The sequence below is a fragment of the Momordica charantia genome (assembly GCF_013281855.1).
Source record: "Momordica charantia cultivar OHB3-1 chromosome 5 unlocalized genomic scaffold, Mcharantia_2.0 BLBB01000005.1, whole genome shotgun sequence".
Classification (NCBI taxonomy): Eukaryota; Viridiplantae; Streptophyta; class Magnoliopsida; order Cucurbitales; family Cucurbitaceae; genus Momordica; species Momordica charantia.
The window spans coordinates 17,383,616-17,407,511 of NW_028275163.1; the positions used below are offsets into that span (position 1 = coordinate 17,383,616).

The 23,896-nt window shown below is 35.9% G+C and overlaps 1 protein-coding gene and 1 long non-coding RNA gene across 7 annotated transcripts; both read right to left on the reverse strand.

The window, feature by feature from the left end:
• Positions 1–594: 594 nt before the first annotated feature.
• On the reverse strand, positions 595–17,653 carry LOC111023662 (2-dehydro-3-deoxyphosphooctonate aldolase). 6 transcript variants are annotated; one of them, XM_088124029.1, is made up of 15 exons: positions 17,507–17,653; positions 16,861–16,962; positions 16,639–16,736; positions 16,266–16,362; positions 15,493–15,558; positions 15,179–15,238; positions 15,002–15,076; positions 14,797–14,881; positions 10,791–10,849; positions 10,352–10,396; positions 8,596–8,694; positions 7,908–7,955; positions 7,768–7,815; positions 7,052–7,146; positions 595–795 (listed from the first exon to the last, which is right to left on the reverse strand). In XM_088124029.1, the coding sequence occupies exons 2-14, from the start codon at positions 16,891–16,893 to the stop codon at positions 7,090–7,092; spliced, it is 870 nt and encodes a 289-aa protein (XP_087980155.1). In that variant the 5' UTR covers positions 16,894–16,962; positions 17,507–17,653; the 3' UTR covers positions 595–795; positions 7,052–7,089. The 6 variants fall into 6 exon arrangements, with proteins under 6 accessions (XP_087980155.1, XP_087980157.1, XP_087980160.1 ...); XM_088124031.1 differs by lacking the exon at positions 595–795 and adding an exon at positions 1,822–2,048; XM_088124034.1 differs by lacking the exon at positions 595–795 and adding an exon at positions 2,291–4,158.
• A 1,998-nt stretch (positions 17,654–19,651) lies between these two features.
• LOC148211472 (uncharacterized) lies at positions 19,652–21,920 on the reverse strand. The gene is made up of 2 exons (XR_015790718.1): positions 21,495–21,920; positions 19,652–21,190 (listed from the first exon to the last, which is right to left on the reverse strand). It is a non-coding gene; the product is annotated as an uncharacterized LOC148211472 (long non-coding RNA).
• Between the last annotated feature and the right edge of the window lie 1,976 nt (positions 21,921–23,896).

The following is a 23,896-nucleotide window of genomic DNA, read 5'->3' on the forward strand; positions in this document are numbered from 1 at the left end:
CATCTAATATTAGTAGTACACAAAGAAGTTGGTAATTGAATAAACATTTTTTGAATGTAGAGGAAAATACAGTGTTGTTGGAGGCGTTCCAAGAACTGTCATAGTAGTTTAACGAAAATGCATTCAATCGATATTTGAATCAAATTGAACGTCTAATGTCAAAAACAAAATTCCTTCACTACCTTAAAGACATCTTCACATGTTAAGTCTCGAGTTAGAATGCTAAAGTCCAAAATGCAATGCATTAGGCGAGTTGCTTAGAGATAAAAGTAGACTTAATTGAAATTTAATTGAAATGATGAACTCGTATAATTGTATATGGTTGAATAAAACTAAAACTCATGATACCATATGTAATTTCTTAAAATTTGAAAGTATATAACATATTACCATCTTTAAGGTGGTTACCATCTTTAAGGTGGGACGAGTGTCATTTACCTGATTTAAAGTTTCAAATCAAATCAGCACCTAATAATGACAATTTTTACTTAATTTATTTCACTATTTTTTTTATTGAAATTAGAATAACATTTATAATAAAGAATTAAAATGAATCACTTTGAATTAAAATTTGTTCTTAAAACCTTGATCAAATAGACAAATTAGTTTTAAAATAAAATTAAAGAAAATAACATGTCACAATACATCCCACACGAGTTTTCTAGGGATCATCAACAGCTACAATATCCAAAGGGAGCCATTTGGTCGTACAAATAATTGAATGCAGGAAACACCAAAAAAAAAAAAAGTTTCATGTGAACCTCAAACTCAAACCAAGCTTCATTGCTACACCACCTAAACATTAGGATAAAACAGAGCAAAATAAGGATTCAATTGAAACTTCATAAGTTTACCAAAAAAAAAAAAGAGAAAAAATCACTTCTAAAATAAACATGTTACTTCTTAGAAGAGAACTAGAAAAATATTCCGTTTCACGGTGATGAAAGTACTATCTTAAATCAACATTCTCATACAAAATATTAGAAAAGAACTACATTATACAAAATGTCTTTGACATGAAAGTTTCAATTCTACTCACAATCTTTTAATTCGTTGGAAGGAAAAAAAAAAAAGAAAAAACATAAGTGTCCGAAAACACGGGAGCATTAGGGAGGAATGTAGATTTTTCCTATTTCGACGATGTGTCATTCGCTCCTCGAAAGACAACTGTCACTCAAAATAGGCAACTTGAGCTCATCAGCAGAATTTAAAAAGAGGGTTTAAACTTTATATATAGGAGTTTCTGCCTCTCTTTTTTGGTACTTGATGGATGTGGGAATAACAATCTCCCTTTCTCACATCTTTCTTTCCCAATGTTCTCCCTCCCATCCATTTCTTCTTCCTTTGGTCTCAGACACACAATAATTATATATTAAATATTCTTTTTTATTTTTTATTTTTCTTTTTTAAATTCTTATTTTATTTATATTTTGATTAATTATTTTTGTTAAAAATCATATTATATAATTACACATATATATATATAAATTGTGTTGTAAGGCAAAAATTCGACTACCACGTGTCGCACCGCCAAAGCAAGGAGCTGGAGGACTTTCGCACTGGCGTGATTAGGTCCTATAGGAGAGGCCAAGTGCGACACCCTTATTCTAGCTTGGCTAGTCTTCACTTCGTGATCCCAACAATGCACACAATCGGAGAGAAGGCATTCAATGCCATTAACCACAAACGTTATATTTTTTAATTTTTAATTTTCTTTTTTAAATTCTTAATTTATTTATATTTTGATTGAATTATATAATTTTTGTTAGAAATCATATTATATAATTTTTTTTATAAATTTAATAACTAGTTATGTCAAACTTCGAAAGCAAATGAATTTAACCAGTACATTTCTATGAAAATAAGAAAATTTACAATAATTATATGAATAATAAAAGTGCATTTCCTCCATGTTTCACACCGACCATTAATGTATTAAATTGATAGCATCAATGAGAGCAAGAAAATGTGACAACCAATCAGGTTAGTAAAACATTGTATGTTACAGAGAGTAGAAGTCTCGTGATAGCCCCAACGAGAGCAAGATCCTGAATGATAGCAAAAGTGAGACAAAAAGCAAAATACACAACAAATAATTTTGACTCACAACTTAAGACAATATAAAGGTAACTAATTCACATCACTTGCACAGACTCCGACATCGAGTCTACTCGTTGAGCGATTGAGTGCACACTTGCCTATTATGACTCATGTTTCCCCACCTACTATATTTATACTCACGACGTGTTTCGCTAGTAGATGAGATTTTTTGTAACCTACAATGACCAACTCATGGAATGTGCAAGCAATTCATAATGTGACACTTAGTTGGTACTAAATGCAGTTTTTATCTTTGTAAGTAGTTACTTGTGTGACATTTAGAATTTGAACGAAATTTATATCATAATGTGTGATGGTGTCAAAAAGTATTTGTTTCTTGTTTGTAATTGCATTTCCATGATTGCACTCATTTTTCCGCCTTTTTCCATAGAGATGTCTAAGAGTTTGTTGTTTAAATTTTTGTTCTAGATAAATGGACGAAGATTAGAAGCAAAGGTAGCAAAGCTCGAAAGATAGATAGGGTTGTCAATAGGTACCATGCTAAGGGTTCTACAAGAGCAGACCAATGTCATGTTGAACACTCACAATCATTTCCGTACTTTTATCTCTAAAAGTCAACAAGCTAAGATCCGTGCACTTGAAGCAAAGATAGACAGGTATGTAGAACGACTAGAGACTCATTTCAACAATACCGCAAAGATAATGCTGCAGATGAACGCTCAAATAGCTAGATTCATGTAGGACATTCAGACTACAGAGATTATTTTGTTGAGGCAAGAAAATAACAGTTCGCTTGACACATGCAAAGAACAGTGAGGAAAATACCTCAAAGCAAGGGAGCAACTACAAGTTAACTTCACTCTTTTGTGCAACTTGGACTCAAATGGAAGATCTGGGATACCAGAAACACTTACATTATCCGTAAACTCTCCCTTTTATAGAGGAAGGAAATCCTCCATGAGACTTTCCATTACTTTGACGACCATGTGGGAAGAAATTCGAGAGTACTAGGTAGTTATTAAAGTAGTGGGAAGTTTCCATAGTTGTCTGCACATTCTTCCAAGTTGTACGAGTGAGTGAAGTTAACTTGTTGCTCCTTTGCTTGAGGTACTTCTAAGGTTCTTCACCATTTGGAATTGAGTGACACTATTCCGTTCCTTACATGTGTCATCTCAGCATTATTTACACGATACTACTGAAATGAGTCTCTATAGTCGTCCTACTTATTCGTCCATATTTCCTTTAAGTGTATATATCTCAGCTCACTGACGCTCGAAAATAAAGATAGGGCAACGATTATGGGCATTCAACATTACAACGATATGCTCTTGTAGAACTCCCAACATGGTACCTACCGACAACCCTATTTTGAGCTCTGGTATCCTCGCTTCTACACCTCTATGCATTTATCTATAGCACAAAAGAAGAACAAAGGTTCAAACAACAAACTCTTGGACTCTGAGAAAATCCTAGAAACGGGCAAAATGAATGCAGTTATCAAACGCAATTCAAAACAAGAAACAAGTGCTCTAACACCAACTCACACTATGATGTAAACATGGTTCGAATACCAAGTGTCACACAAGTAACTCCTTACAGAGATAAGAATCGTGCTCTCATACCAACTGTCACAAGGCCAAAATCCCAAACAAGAATTTACAGCATTGTGCGGCCTAAGGTCTCAACCTTAGTCAGTCTTCACTCACTTACCTAGGTTAGGTAACAATACACAACACAAAGACACAGGATGTATGGAGTAACACCCTCGTTTTCTTTTTAACTTCAATACATTACAAGAAGTAATATAAAATCGTGTCGAGATGGAGTGAAATGCTTGTATCTGCAAGCTATCCCTTTTATAGATGCTCTCAGCGATCACAAGGCCACTACCCCACTAATGTAGTGCCTCCTTTTAAGGTGCTCATTACCCCACTAATGTGTAGTTACAAAAACTGTCCACTAGGTTGGTTACCAACCACTCATGATTTAGGTAGTTGCTTGAATCTAGGGGAGTAACCATTGTTTATGTTCAAACTAGTTTCCTGCCTCATTGAGTTCAGTATTTCCAGAGCGCAACGTGCACTTCAAGGCAACAAGCTTCTTTTATCACCTTAAGGCAGGAGGCGACAGTGAGGCGCACTTAATAAAATAATAAATAAATATTATCCACGACAATATGTACAAAATAAAATACTCTAGATCAAAATATTAGTAAAACTATTTGATGTGCAAATAAACTTAACTTAAACAATTAAGAAAAATACAAAATATAAGTTTTAAAAAATTTTAGTTAAAATGAATAGAAAGATATAAAAAAAAATTATATTGAAATTAAACAAAAATTAAACCTAACTTAAATAAAAAAGATGGTAGAGTGCTTCCAGCCATTATGCCAATTGCATACGAATATTTTGACTCGCACTAGCACGCACTATGTTTGAAAATGTAGTAAGTAAAAAAAAAAATATTGAAGCAGCAGACAGATACGAGTTGTGGGGTTTTTTATTTTCTCTCTTCGACTCTTCTTCTACTTGTTCGATTCTTCTTCTCCAATTTTTCTTTTACTTCTTCGATTATTCATCTTCGGTTCTTCAATTTTTCTTCTTCGAACTTTGATTCTTCTTCAATTGATAAGAATAATTGATGAACTACAGAAGGATTGAAGAATTGACGCAGAACATTAGAAGAATGGAAGAAGAATTGAACGAAAACGTTAAAAAAAAAGAAATTTGAATACGGACATGGGGTGAGTGCCTACATCACCATGAAGACATGTTCATGGCGACTAAAATGCACAAATGGCGAGAAGCGCTCGCCGGGCCATCCACTCAAGTGACCAACTTGTTCCTCACGTCACCCCTTACCATAAGGGCTCGCCTGGATGCGGCGAGCGCCTTGAAATCACTGGTTGAGCTGTACACAGTCTTACCAAAGCTTTAGGGGATGTTGCACACTAGCATGCCCAAATACTCCATAATGGCCATGTTCCTATGCACATCGCCACGTCGCACACTGTTGCCATGCACTTTCAAGGGCCCGCATCATCTGCCTTGTGTGCTTGTGCTTTTGGCTGTCTGTCCCATGCATGCACGCACCTGCCTACGTGCGTGCGTGCATGGCTTGGCTGAGCGCCCTCCTACGCCACCGCAACATGCATTGCTTGCCAGCACTGTGCGACGCCTTCTGCCTACACATTCACGCACTATGCTGCCACCTCATCTTGCATCAGCCATGAATGTGCCACTTGGCCCACTCGACCTTGGCCCTCCTACCATGTCATGTGCAGATTCGGATCGTAACAAACGCTCCGAAATGGTCATGTGCGTCCTACTTGTGCATGCTAATAGGAGGCACAATGGTGCGAAGCAACGAGGTGTCATAGGGTGGTTGATGTAATCGATTTGGGCATGTGAATAGGGTAAGTCTCCAACAACACAAGGCTTTTTATCTTCCGCCTACGTGTAATAGGGTTTCTCATACACGGAGATTGATAAGCTCATGAAGGACTAAATATGTCTATAGACTACAAAGACTAAATAATGAACGGGCACTTAGTTTTGATGAGATTATTCATAGTAGGGACTAAATCGTTACAAATTTTACACGGCAGCAACTAAATTGTTACCAATTTAAAGATACAAAAACTAAATTATTACAAACTAAAATTCAAAGACTAAATCGTTACTTCTATGAAAGTTTAAGTGTAAGGAACCAACCCGACTAAAACCGGTTCAAGTTGGGTTGAATCTGACAATGGTCAGGTTGGTTGGATTCTATCCCAACAAACCGAGGGTTTTACTTTATTTTCCTAGTTTTGTGCATTCTTCTCTCCTCCCTCACCAGTTCTCCTTCTCCCTCCCCATGCCCCTCTCTCTCTCTCAAATAGTAGTGGTGCCAGTCAGAGTAGTGGCCAAGGAGGGAAACGATGATAAGGTTACAAAGGATGGCGACAATTGAGAGCTCATTGTGGAACCCGCACTCGCCCTAGAGGGAGCCAAGGGAGTCCATGATTGTGATGGCCACAGAGAGGTCAAATGGGAGAATAATTATTAAGCAGAAGTCGGCATGGCGCGGCGAAGAGGGGAGTAGGAAAATCAGTGCGGGAGTTTTTTGTGGGGGGTTCTCTCGGTGGGTTTGAATGGCCAATTCAATTGTGAGAGAGTTTCTGATAGAAAGGAAAATGGTTAAGAGGAGAATAAAGAGCGATGCAGTTAAGAATAATTATTAAGGCAGCGAGCGATCGAGCAGCAGCAGGCAGCAGCAACGACACCCTAATGGCAGAACTCAAAATCCCTTATTTTTTAACTTTTTTCCAAAGCCTGAACCCGACCGCAGCGACTACTTCCTACTTCGCAATCGCTTCCTAGTTGGACTTTGATATGAGAATTCATAATCGCAATTGCTTTCCCAGTCCAAATATTCATAAATCTTTGCAATTTCCCACTTCACAGTCGCCTATTTCTTCCAATTTCCCTTTAGAAAAACACCCAACCCAGAGAAATTATTCTTCTGCTTACGCTTTATCTAGTTTTTTGCTTGTTTTTTAGCGTAATTCAAATCCAAAATTGAAACCCTAGAAGAAGAGGATTGATATAGGGGAAAGAACAACATCAAACCAACCCGACCTAGTTACACCCCTAATTAAAGTATGGGGATCAAAAAGTATTCTTTAACCTACTAAAATATTTGTTAGTTTTTCTTTCACTTTCTAAAAGTTGGTTTTTGAAAACATTTTGTAATAGGCTAAGAGTTAAAAAGTAGACTACAAATAAAAGTAATGGTAAAGAAACATGATTTTGAGAAACAAAATACCACATTAACTGACTTTCAATGGAGTCCAACCTCTTCATGAGATCCCGTCTCACACATTATTGGAGAAATAGTTCATGGTTGGTGCAAGAGAAAAAGTAAAGCAATATATATTCGTGTGAAGATGGATCAAATTCAAACTAATGCAAAATCTCGGGTATTGAAATGATAGCTCTCTTACCTCAATTTGAAATTCGAATTCCACGATGCCTCACGCTTCTAATCATGAAATGGTGTCATGTCAATATTGAAACGTTGTTTACCCTTGCTCGCCCGCTGAGGAAGGAAAAACAATTATGGTAAAATTTTGATACTTTATTATATATAAATCAATAAACATGTATGAGAAAATCAGTATAGATCCGATTCTCTACTTCAGTTGGGGTAACGTGTACATGTCAAAACACTCAAATAATTATTAGAAACGTATCAAATACTTGTTAGCTCAATAGATATGTGTCACCACTAGTTGAACAAAGCGAATGTTAATCTTACACTTATTAGGCATGTATCGAACACTTGTTAAGCTTAAGAAATAGACGTAATAGTAATATAGGACAAATAAATTTTGAGAGCAAAATACATCAAACTCTTTTTTAAACATAAAAATGCATAAACTTATTGACTTTAGATTTCCCTCTCGTATAAAAATGATATATACAATTAAAAAATTTTATATTTTAATAAATGTGTCCTTGTCGTATCTGTGTCCCAAACTTTAGAAAATGATGTGTCACTATGTCCATATTGTCATATCCATGTTTCGTGTCCGTATTTGTGCTTCTTAAGTTTGAAAAATATCTGATAGCAACGGAATGCGGGTTAAGTTCAATCTAAGGCAAGGCAATCACCAGAAATGTCTTAGCAAAAAGATTCAGTAATGTTTAATGAACTTACTGCGATTGCCACAAGCTCTGCCAGCAATTCCTCCAAATGACGCAAAGGCTAATCAAAAAATAATTGAAAGTTTCAGCAAATAGACTCTTAAAAGATCTCATATTACAAATACAGCTCAAACCAATTTAAGCAAAACTCACCCACTGTGTTGGACCATCAACTGGTGCATTCACAGGGTCGTCATGCACCTTCAAACCAGAAAGACACTCATAAGAAAATTACCCACGTAATCAGGCCTAACTTAGTATATAAGGCACATATTACCTTCCAACACCCCATATATGTTAAACTCAAAAAACAAATTCATATCTATTTCATTTTGGTCTCCAAACTTTCAAATATATTGCGCCTCTCATGTTGTGTTTTAATTTGTAAATTTTACTTTGAAAACTAATTGTCCTTTAATTATAATTATTTATTAATCATTTAACAAGAATCTAAATACATTTGTAAACCCAAAACTTAAGCCACTATGGATTCAAACACTTATTCACATCGACATTTGTTGATCACATAAATGAACAAGAGATGTGATTAGTTAAGGTTTCTAATAAATAATTTATAAAAAAATTATTGGCAAAGAAAAAAATTAGTTTCTTACATAAAGTTCTAGAACTAAAACCAAAATTTGAAAGTTTAAAAGACTAAAATAGAAAAAACACGAGAGTAAAATATGATGTAAACAATAATAATGATAACATGCATAACCTAGTTGAACAATAGGGATTATGCTCTAAAAAGTTCTTTCCAACTAAAATCATTTCAGTAACTTGTGCCAGAGCAGAGGTGCTGATATGAAACTAACAATATCAAAAAAAATCTGAATACCTCCATGAATATCCCATCTACTCCGACGGCCACTGCTGTCCTCGCAATGCATGGTATTAATTCACGTAGGCCACCACTAGCAACACCCCCATCACCCAACTTCAAAGAGACAAAACACATATATTTCACCTTCCGAATATAAAGATCCACTTAAAAAGATTATATGGGGATATTGAGTAACAAAATTTAGAACTAAAATGAAGAGGATCCTGGTAAATTTTATAACAACGCCAGAAAGAAAGGGTGATGAGGAAAAAGCATGGAGAGTTGAGTAATACATTATTAAATGGATTAACAAGACAGGCTTGATCAAGCACAATACTAAAAGACGAGTTGTACATGGACAGCATGGATTAACCAAGTTCTCAGTGTATGATTGGGTCTATTTGAAGATTTGGCAATACCACCAAACATCCCGCACCAAGCGTCGCAATGAAAAACTATCAGCCATATTCTTCAGCCCCTACCAAATTTTGGAAAAGGTGGGTTCAATAGCCTATAATTCTAAGTCATGAAGGAACAACCGTTGGTGCATGTATGCTTGCATCAAATGCACCGAGTGCTGAGAGCTTAGAGTTTTAATTGCACAATCATAGCATGCATAATGTTCTTGTTTGGCGTAGTGATGAAAAAAGAAGAGCTCATAGTTACGTGTTTTAAGGCCAATTCTATTACACTCTCCAAACACCACATTCTTGACTTGTTAAACCCAAAAAGTATTTTCTAACTAGCAAACTTGAACCATGTTCGCCTAGCCTTTGTTTGGCACTTTTGTATGAGCTTAAAATCTTCCATACGAAGCTAGATGCATGTGGCTGAGACACTTTTGGAGAGAAGAAAGCACGTTTGCAAGTGCTCCGTAAGATAGCTCCTCCAAGAACTCAAACTTTGACCTCCCATGACTACAAGAGCACACTACAAGGTAAGTTATATATTAACCCATCCTTGAAGTTTACAAATGTAAAATATTTTTTCCATGTAGGTCAAAACATTTGAGGATGAATCATTAGAAGCTTGGAGGGGATATATGGACCAAGAGGGCCAAGTCACCAAACAAGCCAAGAAGGCCAATTAAGCTCAATGGATCCATAGACTAGTCTTTCTTTTTTCATTTTTCTACTTTTTGGAACTTTGTTGATTTTGGACTTTTATTAGAGTTGTAAGGGCATCAGCCCAAGTCTCCTATGCTTTAGCCCAATCTTCCTTTAAGTTTCTTTAAATATTTTATTTACTTGTGATTGAACTTAGGCTCAATTAGGTTTAGCAATTAAGCTTTCCTTTTTACACCCCTTTGGCCAAATACCTAGAATTATATAAGCTTAGAAATGTCTTCTTGAAAACTTAGATGAATGAATGTTGAGTTGAGAGATTTTATACTCCATCGAGTGCCATCCTCATGTGCGTGAGCTTAGTGTAGTTTGCACGTTAAACCCTAGAATCATTCAAGTTAAGGTTGGTCACCAAACTTACAAAATGATTTGAGCTTCAACCTCAGGTATGGGGATTGTTATCCATTTCCATGGTCTTTAACACCAAGATAACCTTAGCCTTGCCTCCTCTTGGGTATTAATTTGTGTGTGAGAGAGGCCATTTGGGTGAACATGTTTAGGAGGTGCTGGCTTTGCTAAAGTTGGCTAAGCCATTTCCATAGCCTTTTTCTGGGAAAGGAAGACTTGATTCAGTCTTTCGCTTGCTATATACAGAGATCACATAAAATAGTCCAATTCATAAAACATGAATGCAATATTATTCATACCTGTCTCCCAGCAGGTTGTTGCAATGAATGTGTAATGTCGGCAACCTGAAGTGAAAACATTTATCATAAAACTTCGGGCCAAATTGAAATAAAGCACATCATTACCTCATGTAATAATAAGACACAAACGGATTATGTACGAACTATGTAGTAACTAGTAACATAAATTATGAGATTCAAATGGAGGAAAAAGGGTCAATGATCAAGATACAAATAATTCACATCAATCCAACCTTCCCCCAACCCCAAATTTGATACATAATAAACAGAAATTGAAATACAACTTTCTTTAAAAAATGGAGATGTCTTTTTGTCCCAAAAAAGAATGTGTCTTAATGTACTCTTAAGAACAAAGTATTGAATATGTACAGTTATATTTTTTTTCCAAAAATAAAAAACACAATATAGAGAAGCAAAGTTACAAGATCAAATGACTTACAACAGGGCAGTTTGCCTCTCTTATCCACTCTAAGTTCCGAGGATCAACAATTAAGTCATCTACAAACCAAACCATACATATCAATATCATAACATGAATTAAATGGGACGAAAAAAATGTAATACACTAAAGAACTCAATAGAGAGACAATTGAGGAGTGTTTTACATATCAATTTTGAGAAAGCTTACGACCATATGAACTGGGGTTTTTTGGACAATGTGCTTTCTAAGAAAGGTACAAATGAAGATCTTGGATGAGGAGTTGTGTTAGAACAGTTAAATTCTCATTATAGCTAAGAGGTAGGATCCTTGCTTCAAGGGGGTTACTGCAAGGTAATCTACTTTCTCCCTTTCGTTTCCTATTGGTGGTGGATTGTATCAGCAGAGTTGTTTCAAAAGGGATTGGGAGGGGCTCTTTGGAAAGTTTCCATGTGGGGAAAGATAGGTTGAGTCTGTCCCACCTCCAATTTGCTGACGACACAATCTTCTTTCGCTCCGGTAAAAAAGAGTCTTTTGTTAATCTCAATCGCCTTTTGTCCTTCTTTGAGATGATCTCAAGCCTGAAGATAAATCGAAGCAAGTGTTCCATCCAAGGGGTTAATTGTGATAGTGGGAAGTTGGAGAGGTGAGCATCGTTGGTGGATTGTGAGGTTGGTTCTCTTCCTTCATCTTATTTAGGTCTTTCCCTTGGGCAAAGTAATAGATCTTTGGCTATCTGCGTGCCTGATGTGCCTGATATGCTTCAAGCAATACACATCGTGGCATAAGCATCATGGCATTAGGGCCAACCAATGAAGAAGGGATTTCCACTTCAACATGATGAGAACTATCAAGCTTCATAAAGGTGGAGAACAAGTGGAAAGAGGAACTTCAAGGAAACATGAAGACACCAAACATGAGATCTCCAATATTAGGGGTTATTTAGGGTTTGAGTCTTAAAGTAGTGTTTTTATGTAATTAGTTTTGTAATCTCCTTCTTGACTTCATGTATAATTTATTTAATAGGTCTTAGGCCCAAGAACGGGGTTTTATGCACTTTAAAGGCCTATTTAGAGAACCCCTCAATTTGTGTAACTTAGCTATGCCCCTTTGTAACTAGTTTAGTCTAGGTTTGGTTAAAGTCTTTTTCCTTTTATTTTAGGGAAAATCAAGTTGACTATTTATAGGCTTCTTTTTGTACATTTGATAGGTTGGATGATTGATGAATGAAAATAGCCTTGAGCTTTCCTCTTTGCTCCTAAAACCGTGAGCATTGGTGCATCTTGATCTAGTTGCACAAAACCCCTTTGAAACATGCAAGTTTAGGTTGGTCATCAAACTTGTGGAGTGTTTTGCTTTAGATCTAGAACAAGTCCTCTCTATCCAAAGCATTGACCTTCAAGGTAATTCCCTTCTTCTTCCCCTTGAGTGATTCTTTGTGTGCGTGCTAGGTGGTGTGTGTGTTTAGGAGGTACTTGTTCTTACAAGGGTTGCCTAAGCCACTTGTGGAGGGTTGAGAACATCGGCACCTGTGGTGGAAAAGGTGCAAAATGTCTTTCTTCGTGGAAAAAGTGCTTCTTTTCTAAGGGAGGGAGATTAACCCTTTGAATTTTTAATGGTATATGCGTGATACACAATCTACTAATTAATTTCATTCAAATACTATAACTATCTCACGGTCTTATCTTATAATACTTCAGGTGCTAATAAAATTATTTTAGTGAAATTTAACAGTCTCAATTCTTGTGCAATCGCACCAAAAATTCGAGTTCCTTTGGGATTTCCTTCTTGATCAGTCCGTGTTAAGTGTGATCCCAATTAACTATCTTTCTTTGTTCAGAATTCCAGTGTCCATTTCTAAATCCCTAGAGAAGTTGATGTGTAACTTTCAATGGCAACGGGTTGATGAGGGGAAGGGATCTCATTTAATAAGTTTGGAGATGGTTTGTAAGTCTTTGAATTACACGGGTTTAGGTATTGGTAATTTGAAAATGTGTAACAATGCCCCGAAAAATGTTTATGATGCTTCCTGCGAGAGTCAGATTCTCTGTAGCCTAGGGTGATAGCAAGCATGGTATTCTTCCCTATGACTGGTTGTATAATGGGGGTTTAAAAGGCACTTTCAGAATCCATGGATAGCGATTTCGTCAGGTTTCCCCTATTTTTTCTCAATTTGAGTCTTGTCAGGTTGGAGATGGGATCGATACTTTTTTTAGGGACAATAGGTGGTTATGGGATTGCCATTTATGTTCTCTGTTCCCTCACCTTTACCACCTTTCTTCTATAAAGGGTCAATCAGCAGCTTCTGTTTTACCCCATTTGCCAGATCTAGTGTCCTCTTTGGCTCTTGTTTTTCGTTGTCCGTTGTCCGATAGGGTAACTACGGATTTTGTGGCCTTGTTGGCCATATTAGGTGACTTTGTGACTTTTCCATGGAGGAAGGATTCTCGTTTTTTGTCCCCCAATTTGGTGGAGGGATTTTCTTGCAAATCTATCTTTGCGTGTTTTGCAAACCCCAATCCTTCCCGCCTCTCCATCTTTTCAATGCTTTGGAAGATTATGATCCCAAAGAAGATTTTTTGTTTGGAAGGTCCTACATGGCAAGGTTAATACTTTGGATCGCATTACAAGGCATTCCTCTCTTCTTTATGAGCCTCAGTGTTGTATTCTTCGTAAAGGAGTTGTTGAGGACCAAGATCACCTCATATGGTCTTGCCACTTTGCTTCTTCAATGCGGAATAATCTGCTTCAGACTTTTACGGTACATCTAGCTCATGCCAGAGATTGTCGCTCGATGCTTGAGGAGGCTCTTTATTACCCCCCCCCCCGAAATAAGGGTCGTTTTTTGTGGCAAGCGAGTATATTTGTTGTTCCTTGGGGTTTGTGGATTGAAAGGAACAATATGATTTTAGAGGGGTAGAGAGATCGAGGGAGGAGCTGTGGGACCTTGTTAGGTTCGATGTTTCCATTTGGACCTCGGTGTCTAAAGAGTTGTGTAATTACTCCCTAGGTTTGATTTTGTTTGATTGGAGCCCATTCTTTTAGTTTGGCTCCCTTTTGTGGATTGATTTTTTTGCATGCCCCTTTTTATTCTCTCATTTTTCTCGATAAAAGCTCTACTTTTCATCAAAAAAAGGAATTCAACAGTGTGAAATAGGTCAAAACTGAGGAACCCCAACCTAAACTGTCACTCAATAAATGACTGGAGGAAACAAATCACTTGTGTCAGAAGTCAGATATAGTTATCTTCTGTTACACATAGGGTTGGTGCATAAAAAGTGATTAAAAGACAAACTTCATGCCCTAGACGATGATTATTATAAGCCTACAACTCAGACGTGAATAACTTTTAATTGATATTTAAAAAGTTACAAGACGCCAGATTCCTATAAATAACCTAAAAAGGCAATACCCTAATAGAAACCATACATGTTATAATAAGCAGCACAATATATAATTGTTACAAAAACAAAGCGTTACACCCTACTTAAGAGAAAAACATTTCAATCATAAATAATTTCATTGATCGGAAAGTTTAAAAACTTTGGAAAGACCACATCAAGAGGCTGCATAAGCTTTATAAGTTAACTTCCTAAGGAGAGTTTTGGTTATCACAGATCCTAGTGTTCCTTCAGTACCATATTGTCCAAATAGTAGATTTAACAATGTTGATCCAAGAGTCTTTGCTTTTCCACTAAAGCCATGACCGCATAAAATTTTCTTAATTGATAAAATTTAAGACAATTTTCATGTTTGATAAAAGCTCATAATTATAATCTTAAGTTGGTTTCTGAAAGGAGAGAAAAAAAGGGTTCTTCAAATGAATCAGAGTTAATCAATCTCGTGTTTGGTACAAATTAAAAAAGTATAGAAAACAAGAACTTGATGCTAATGCAAGCTTCTTTTCAACCAAACCATAATAAACAATGTTGTCCTTTTTTTTATAATACATCTCTATTCTTATTTAATAACTTTTTAAAAAAGAAATGTTAAACAGAAACTTCAGAGAGCAAATCCATTAACTTACTGTATCCAAACATAGTTCCTCTCTCACAAACCATCACATTAGAATTTCCAGCCATTCTGATCTTTTCAGCAGAATTTGTCATTACCTGAAAAAATGGATATTTGGAAAATAAAAATGCTACTACAAGGCAGAACAAATAGACATATAAAAAAAATGAAGAACCAAGAAAACATTCTAATTTTTCAAATTATCAGAATTCACTCACAGAGGGAGCACAGAACTGGCCTTTCTTAATATTTATAATTCTCCCGGTCTTGGCTGCTGCAACTAGAAGATCAGTCTGTTATGTTATAAGATAAAATATGAGATGAGTATTAAGACTTTAACTTCTATTAATCCTAACCCATGGACACATTATGCACATCAACAAATATTAAAGTACCTGTCGACATAAAAATGCAGGGATCTGAATAATATCTGCAACTTTGCCAACTGGTTCACACTGTAAAATATGATATGTTTAAAGTTTTTCTCATCCATTAATTCTTAGTTCTCACTGCAATAGAAGTTCAATTTCTACTTGCAAAAATGGCAATAACTTCATGGGACATGGATCAAAAAATTACGTAAGAATTGGAGACCTTAGATTGTTCCAAACATGGTTGAATCAAACAAAACCTTTTTCAGACTTCAAACGAATGAACGCACAAGCCAGTGTGTGTGTGTTTTTTGTGGTAAAGAAAATAAAAGTATTACCTGTATGGTTTCATGCACATCAGTCACTATGGGTATATCATATGCTAATTTAACCTTTTCAAGTATCTGCATCAATGGAGAAAACAAAAGATTTTGTGAATACACCAAATTGTCTTTACAAGTTGCACAAAATTTGGATCCATAAGAATTAGCAATACAATGAACACACAAGTACAGGATGTTACTTTGAGACCATATAAAAGATATCAGAAATATTTTTCAGAACACTAACAAATATGTATCTGAATTAGTATCATTAATTTTAAGTACTCCCCTTTACTCCCATTATAATTTAATCGAAAAAACTTTTGAATCAATAGGTCCTAAAACAGAGGAGAAAATGTGATCAATAAGAAATAGCAACCAATGCTTGTTGGAAAGACCTGTGGAGCCTCCATTTGGTGCAATGTTTAGAACAGGCAATATTGATCTGATGCACAAAAAGTGACAACTTTTCAAAATCAACAATCACTTGAAATCTTTCAATGGCCAATCAGCTAAATATGAATTAAAATTACCATGCCTTGTTATCTAATTTCCAAGTGTACCAAACTTCATTTGATCCTATTCTACATGAGGTTATATTTTAGTTACATAAAAGTCATGGAGAAATTAAGAATAGTTGCATAAAAATGATCATCATACTACATATTGTGTTCTTGAAAGGTGTAGCTATGCCTATGCACGCCCATGCAGTTCACAAATGGACATATGCATGTGGAGAAATGTGCATCTCCACAATTCCAACATCAAACAAGTAAATCATTACGAACCTTCAAGCCTTCAACCATGCCTGGACCACGAAAGGATTTTGCAGATGTACGGTTAGCTTTATCAAAGCTTGACTTGAAAACCAGTGGCAAACCGAACCTGCAAGATTCAAGATAAGATATAAAATATTTTAAAAATAGAAAGAAATACAAAAGCCAAATTATGACTGCCATGTGAATCCTTGGTCACCTACAAATCCGTGATGCCATGAAATAATTGGCTCCATAAACTTACCTTCTACATTAAACTACGAGAAATCTAATGTTTTTTTCATCACTTAATTTCATATAAAGAGAAATAAATGCACTGTTTTCCATAACCTTATTCAGTAATTTGGAATAAAAGACCGAAGACCTAAAGAACCTAGATACATACTTTGATGATATATTCTTGATGTACTTGGCCATCTTAAATATATGCTCCTCTGATTCAATCACATTTGGACCCGCCAATAGGAAAAATGGTTCTGCAGCCTGCCCAAATTAATACAATCATCGTGTAAGGTGCAAACAGATTAGTAGGTGATGATGTCAAAACAACAAGTCAAAGAATTAAAATGAGAAAAATACAAAAAGAAAAAAAGGGAGAGGTTCAAACTCGGAGCTGATTGAAAAGCAGCGAAGGTTCCATGGCGTCTCCCTAGGTGCAATTAAAGACTTTGGACGATTACTTCTAACCCCTTCAACGAAGACAGGAGGTCTGGCATTGTAACAAATGGCCATCCGGTTAATTTTTTACATTGCAGAAATAAAGTTAAGTGCACGTGGAACAGCATAGTGAGAGGAATCTTAAACATAGATGACGCAGATTCAGTATGCATTAGAACTTCAAAAACAAGTTAAGCTCATGCTAATCCAATAGATCCTCAAATTTTCATCCACTGTCTTCAATTTTCAAGAACATTATGTATCGGGTAAAACCATATGGCAAACAAACACAAAACAAAAAGTGCAAACTAAGGTTTTTTTTTTTTTTTTTATGAAAACCATGCCAAACTTGAGAATGTCCGAACAAAAACAGTAGACTGCCGCGGTAATCAGCACTGCAATGTTGTTAAAAACGTACGATACGTATCGTACGATTCAGAACGAAACGAAGGTTAAACGATTCAAATCGTGTTTTGAATCGTAAATCATGCGTATCGTACGTTTCAAATATCAAAACCGTAAAAAACGATTCAATTCGGGGGGAATTCGGGGGGGGGGGGGGGGGGGGGGGGGGGGGGGGGGGTGTGTTTACTCACCAAGTCGTGGGTTGAAGAAGAAGTGGCGGAATGAGAAGAAGAAACAGCGGAAGGAGAAGACAGAAAAAAGAAGAACAAGGTGAAATGGACCCAACTGACCTTCGATTGTTTTTGGAAGGTTCAAATGACCCAATGGTAAAATGCGCCTAAATAACCCACTTTAATATTTAATTAAATTAAAATAGAAGTGAAATTACAGCAGTATCCCTTAATTAAAAAAAGAAGATAGCTCCTTTCTCTTCTCAGTTTTTTTTCTTTCAATTGTCTTCTTCTTTCCTCTTCTTCTCCCTTTGATCTTTCTTCTCCATTTTATTTGTGTTCATTGAAATTAAAATGGGTATAAATGTTGGACTTGAATCCCACCGAGATTGAATAAATCTCGCTCCTTGAATTTTTCTTTTTATTTGGGTTCGTTAAAATTAAATGATAATAAATCTTGAACCGATATTCATGCAATTTCACCAAGTTTGCATGAACCTCTCGATTTTTTATTTTGTTTTTTGAAATTAAATGATCATAAATCTCGAGCTTTAATATTAGCAAGATTTCATGAATCTTGTTCGGGATTCAAAAATCGAGTAAGCTTTGTTGGAGGCTTTAGAATTGTGTAACACAAGTTGGGCAAAAACTTGGGCGAGTTTGTACCCGAGGTTTCATGCTCATTCCAACATTAGGTTGTTGTATTAATTTTTGAAAAAAAAATAAAGAGTTTCGATTTTTAGCGGGTTCTGAATATTTTCGAAAAAAACAAAGAGGATTTGGAGATTTGAAAAGGGATGTCACAATTTTGGTTCTTGATGTTAATTTTTGAAAAAGAATGAAAAGTGATTTCGATTTGCGAAGTAGATGGAGATTTTCTTTCTTTTTTTTTAATAAGAATCCGGCCGAATTTTGCCTGAGAAATAAAGTAGTAGTTAAAATTTGAGACTAACTCGCTCGAGTTCGGAGATAACTCGCCCGAAACGATGGGTACACAGTCGAGTTTCCACGAGTGGAGTTGTTTTTAGGCCGAGATTAAAATTTAATATATATATATATATATATAATATTTGATTCCTCATTTCAAATGTTCTTTGTTGCTTGTTGCCTACAACCATGTTTGTTATAGTCTTGTGCCCTTGTTCAAAACCTACTATAAGCATAATTTATTTTTAGTATGAAATCGCTGTCCATGATCGCGATTTCACTGAAGTCGCAGCCCAAATGAGGAAGCACCTTCATTTACTGAAGTAGATTTACAAGAAGTCATAAATTTTTTTTTGGATATTGTGTGAACTACAGACGTATGTGACAAGCTAAACGAAAAGCATTAATAAAAGTTTTTGGAGATTGGGAAAAATCGTATGAAGAGCTCCCATACTGGTTGAATGCTTTGGTGCATTACAATGCCGACACTCGAGTACTCTGGACTTGATACCTTCGAATAAACCTGGAAATCTTATTTTTGGGTAAGTGTTTTGGTCATTTGGTCCTGCAATTGAAGGATTTAAACATTGTAGACCATTAATCCAGATTGATGGTACACATCTGTATGGCAAGTATAAGGAAAAATTACTTATTGTCACCTAAAGTGATGCAAATGGACATATATTCCCTATTGCTTTTGCTATTGTGGAAGAGAAAAATACTTCTAGTTGGTTGTGGTTTTTGTGTGCCTTCCGAAATTTGGTTACCGAACGAGATGAAATTTGTCTAATTTCTGATCGACATAGAGGTATTTTGGCGGCTGTGAAAAATAAGGAAAATGGTTGGAGTGAACCGAGAGCACATCATCGATTTTGTCTCCGTCATATGGCTAGCAATTTCAACAAAAAATATAATTCAAAGCCCTTAAAAGAGTTGGTGTATCGTGCTGGGTGTCAACACCAAAAGCGTAAATTTGAAAGATATATGAGGGAGTTACAACAATTGAATCCATATTATACTGATTTTTTCACTCATATAAACATTGAAAATGGACACAAGCACATGATCAAGGGTTTCGATATGGATGGATCACAACAAATCTAGCAGAGTGTATTAATAGTGTTTTCAAGGGAGCTAGAATGTTGTCAATTACTGCATTGGTGAAGTTTACGTTTTTTAAGACTATTACTTATTTCCAGAAACGTAGAGATGATATCAGAAAAGTAGTGGATCGGGATGAAAAGTAAACAAAATATGCTTTAAATAAATTGAGGAGGTGGGAGAAAAGAGTGGCGACACATTCAGTAACTTCTATTGATCGAGAGACACAAACTTTTCAAATCGAAACAGGAATAGATATGTTCTCTCCTTACAAAGGCCAACATACTCAAGTCGTTTGCTTGAAAGACAATACATGTACTTGTAACAAGTGGCAATCTTTCAAGATACCGTGTTCTTATGTAATTGCAGTCTGCAATCATGTTCACTTGTCATACTTGTCTTATGTCGAGAAGTATTACGAATTGTCACGGTACCAACTTTGTTATGCATATCGATTCTACCCTATACAACATAGGGACTATTGGTCGGAAGTGAAGTTTAATGTTATTCATCCGAACCCAAATTTGTTGAGGGAACATGGACGCCCAAAAACTTCTCTCATTCACAATGAGATGGATTGACGGGAGACGGGTACGAAAGTTCATTGTGGAATATGCAAAAAATAAGGACATAACAAACGTACATGTCCAACTCACAACTCTAACGCTTCATCTTCGAGACAAATGAATGATTAAGGTGGAATTTTTTAATTATTATTTTTAACATATTGTTACAAATCTATTAATATTGAAATCGATTCCATATTTTCTATGTACAGGTTGAAGCATATGCGGTGATATCGTTCTCAATTAGTGTGAGATTGTTGCTTTGTAATAGCCTAAATAAACATATCCTAAGTCTAGGTGATTCATCCAAATATAACTCTTATATTGGATTTAAACCTACGATGTCTAGGTGATAAACCAATTTTATTACCTCACACCGCTCACGCATGCTCATGAAATTGGTTAACACAACTCAAGAACCGACTCAATCTCCAGGTAGGGGGTGTTCCGTAAACCGTCAACTTAAATACCCCCAGCCTTAGACAAGATTTTATCGGGTGAGTGTTCATGTTTTACCAATTTATGAGTAACGACCTAGTTTTTGCCTATGAAAACTTTTGATTGGCCATTTAACCCTAAATGAGCATGCATATTATCTTTATTATGGATTTTAATGTCTATCTCTTTTATAACACTTATAAACTATAGGCATGCTCCATAACCATATATTCAAATCATAATTTGAATCTATCATGCATACTATACATTATAACTACTTATAAGATATCTCATGCATGATACATGCTTAATCCTATGGTGGGATTTTAAATCTAAATGGCATACATTATGCACATTCAATATAAAACATTTAATTCATACATTCATAATGCATAATTAAATCAACAATTAAATTGGACCGGTTTTGGCATCCTTACAACTAAATTAAACTAAATTATTACAAAACAATTTTGTAGAAACTTGAACCGGCCTTGAACCTCTTCAAACCGGACCTCCAAGAACCCAAACCGGCTTGAAACAGCACGAACCGGACCAAAAAGGGAGGAAAACCGAACCGGGTCAAAAGCTTTGTCGCAGGCGGGTTTGAAGCTAAATTTCAGCCTTTATCTCTTTGAATTTGACCAATATTACAACCTAATTCCAACTCTAATGACTTCGAAAAAAAAATAATAACAAATAAAAGGACATAATTACAAGCCAAAATTAAGAGGATTGCCAAAACCGTAATATATCCAATTTAATTCAACCACAACATTCATCAAATGAATTTGTACCCACCATATGCAAATAAATGTTATTCTAGATTCTCTGATACCACATGATGGAGAAAATACATACATGCGCAGCGGAAGTGAGCAAGAATCGAAATAACAATCTAGATGCATAATACAACCTAGGATTAAACATGCATGATCATACATTATGATGCTTAGAGATAAGTAGAGAAAAATACAAACCTTTGTAGCTTTTCAAAAATCTTCAAATAGCTCCAATGAAGGACCACCAAGAGATCTTCCTAACTATTCTCAAGGCTTGGAATAGAGTGGTGGGACTCTTTTTAGAGAAGGAAAAAATTAGAGAAAAGTGGAGCTAAAAGGAGTTATGTAAGCTTTTTGAAAACACATCAAATGGCAAAAGGTTCCAAGAGATGTTGATGTTTGAACAAAAGCCTTCTTAAATAGGCAAATTACATGCAACTCTTGCATGTCAAAGTTCACCAAAAGCTTACAACACATATTCCACTCATGCATGGCATGACTAAGTGTCAAAATGCATGTCTAAGTTCACCAAAAGCTTACAACACACATTCCACTCATGCATGGCATGACTAAGTGTCAAAATGCATGTCTAAGTTCACCAAAAGCTTACAACACACATTTCACTCATGCATGACATGGCTAAGTGTCAAAATGCATGTTTAAGTTCACAAAAAACTTACAACACACATTCCACTCATGCATGGCATGACTAAGTGTCAAAATGCATGTCTAAGTTCACCAAAAGCTTACAACACACATTTCACTCATGCATGGCATGGCTAAGTGTCAAAATGCATGTTTAAGTTCACAAAAAACTTACAACACACATTTCACTTATGCATGCATGGCTAAGTGTCAAAAAGTGGATTTTTGAGATTATTTAAATGTTCCACTCAACAAGTTAGTGGAATTTTCCACCAACTTGGTTAAAAACATTATTTTAATCTACTTTAGTCAACCTTTGACTTTCTCTGGTCAAAGTCAAGTATTTGACTTTTTCCAAAATCCGATGTTTGATGAAATCCATGCCTCCGATTATGAATCCGCATTCATAATTTTAATATTTAAATCCTATTTAAATATTTTGTCCAAATTTCTCAAATTGATACATATATCAATTACTTAATCATATCTCATATGATTAACCTAATTCGTACGATTTGAATTATTCCTTCAAATTATTCCAAGTTTATTCCTATATGAGCTAGCCAGGGGACCTTATGGACCTACAGATCATGAGCTCCAACGATCCGAGATTAACCGGTTAAACTCTTTAACCTAGTTAACCAACAATCGTTAACTACACGGTCACTCCACTAAAGCCCGTAGCTGCACTCTCCTCACTGTAGATATATTATGTCCATTTGATATAACCATGATCGGTAAGTCGACCCTTCACAGGTTGTTCGTAATTACAGCTGGGTCAAAATACCGCTTTACCCCTGTAATTACCTATTGTTCCTTAAGTCCCACTAATCCTCTGATGAACAATGATTTGTAGTCCGACTATCAAATCAAAAAATCCTCTCAAACCTTTTGATGAGAGTGGTGCCAATTGTTCAAAACCTGGATTCATCCCTTAAGAGAACAACCTCTCTACTATCCCAAAATTGGGTAGAAGTGAATTCCTTCTTGCACCCTATGTCCCTAGCTATCTACCGGGTCTTACCCCTGAAATGGGAGGCTTATTGAGCCAGTGCTGTTGAGCTGCTCTCACCCATGCAGATCTAAGGATAATCCCGAGTAAACAGAAGTTCATAGTTAGCTCAGGATTAAGATCGAGTTACCTAGGTCATCAAAGTTGAGATAGTCAGTTTCAAACAGTAAACGATGTTATAAAGTAAAAGTGACTATCTCATGGTCTGGTCTTATGCAAACTCTTTGCACGGGACACCCCCACTCGCATGTCTTCACATGAACGAATTAGGATCACATCGTTTGTACTAGCTACAAAGTGGACCGCATCCATAGTGTCCCCAGAATAAGGCGCCCAACCTTATTCCTATACTATAGACCATTTAGATTGTTAACTCAAACTTGATCCATATTTATGTCTCCTACATGGAGTTTGAGTCTCAGGTAACAGTCTAGGATACTTTATTTTATTGGATTTAGATATAGTAAGAACATTTTATTGGATCAATAACTACTTATTGATTAAAACCTTCAATAACAACTTTATTGAATGATAAAAGTATATCTGTCATTTTCAAACTATGAGTTTTAGGACATAAAACCCAACAGTTGCTGTGTAGTTAGAGCTACCTATTGATAGAGAGCCCATTACAAGGTCCTTGCAATACGATTGGGCACAGTTATGTGAGGACCTACTGGTAGTACGACCTCCTCAACTTAAGGGATCTAGGTTGAGTATTCCTTAGCTAGCGGCACAATTCATTGTATTACCACCAGATGCTAATGAGGTTACGATACAGAGATACGCACGAGCATATATTATGCAGCTCATTGGTAGATTTTTATTTCACGATAAATCTAACACATTAGTTCATCTCATGTTCCTTCTGTTACTGACTGATTTCGAGGAAGCTGGACGATATTCATGAGATAGTGCATGCCTCGCAAGGTTATATGGAGAACTC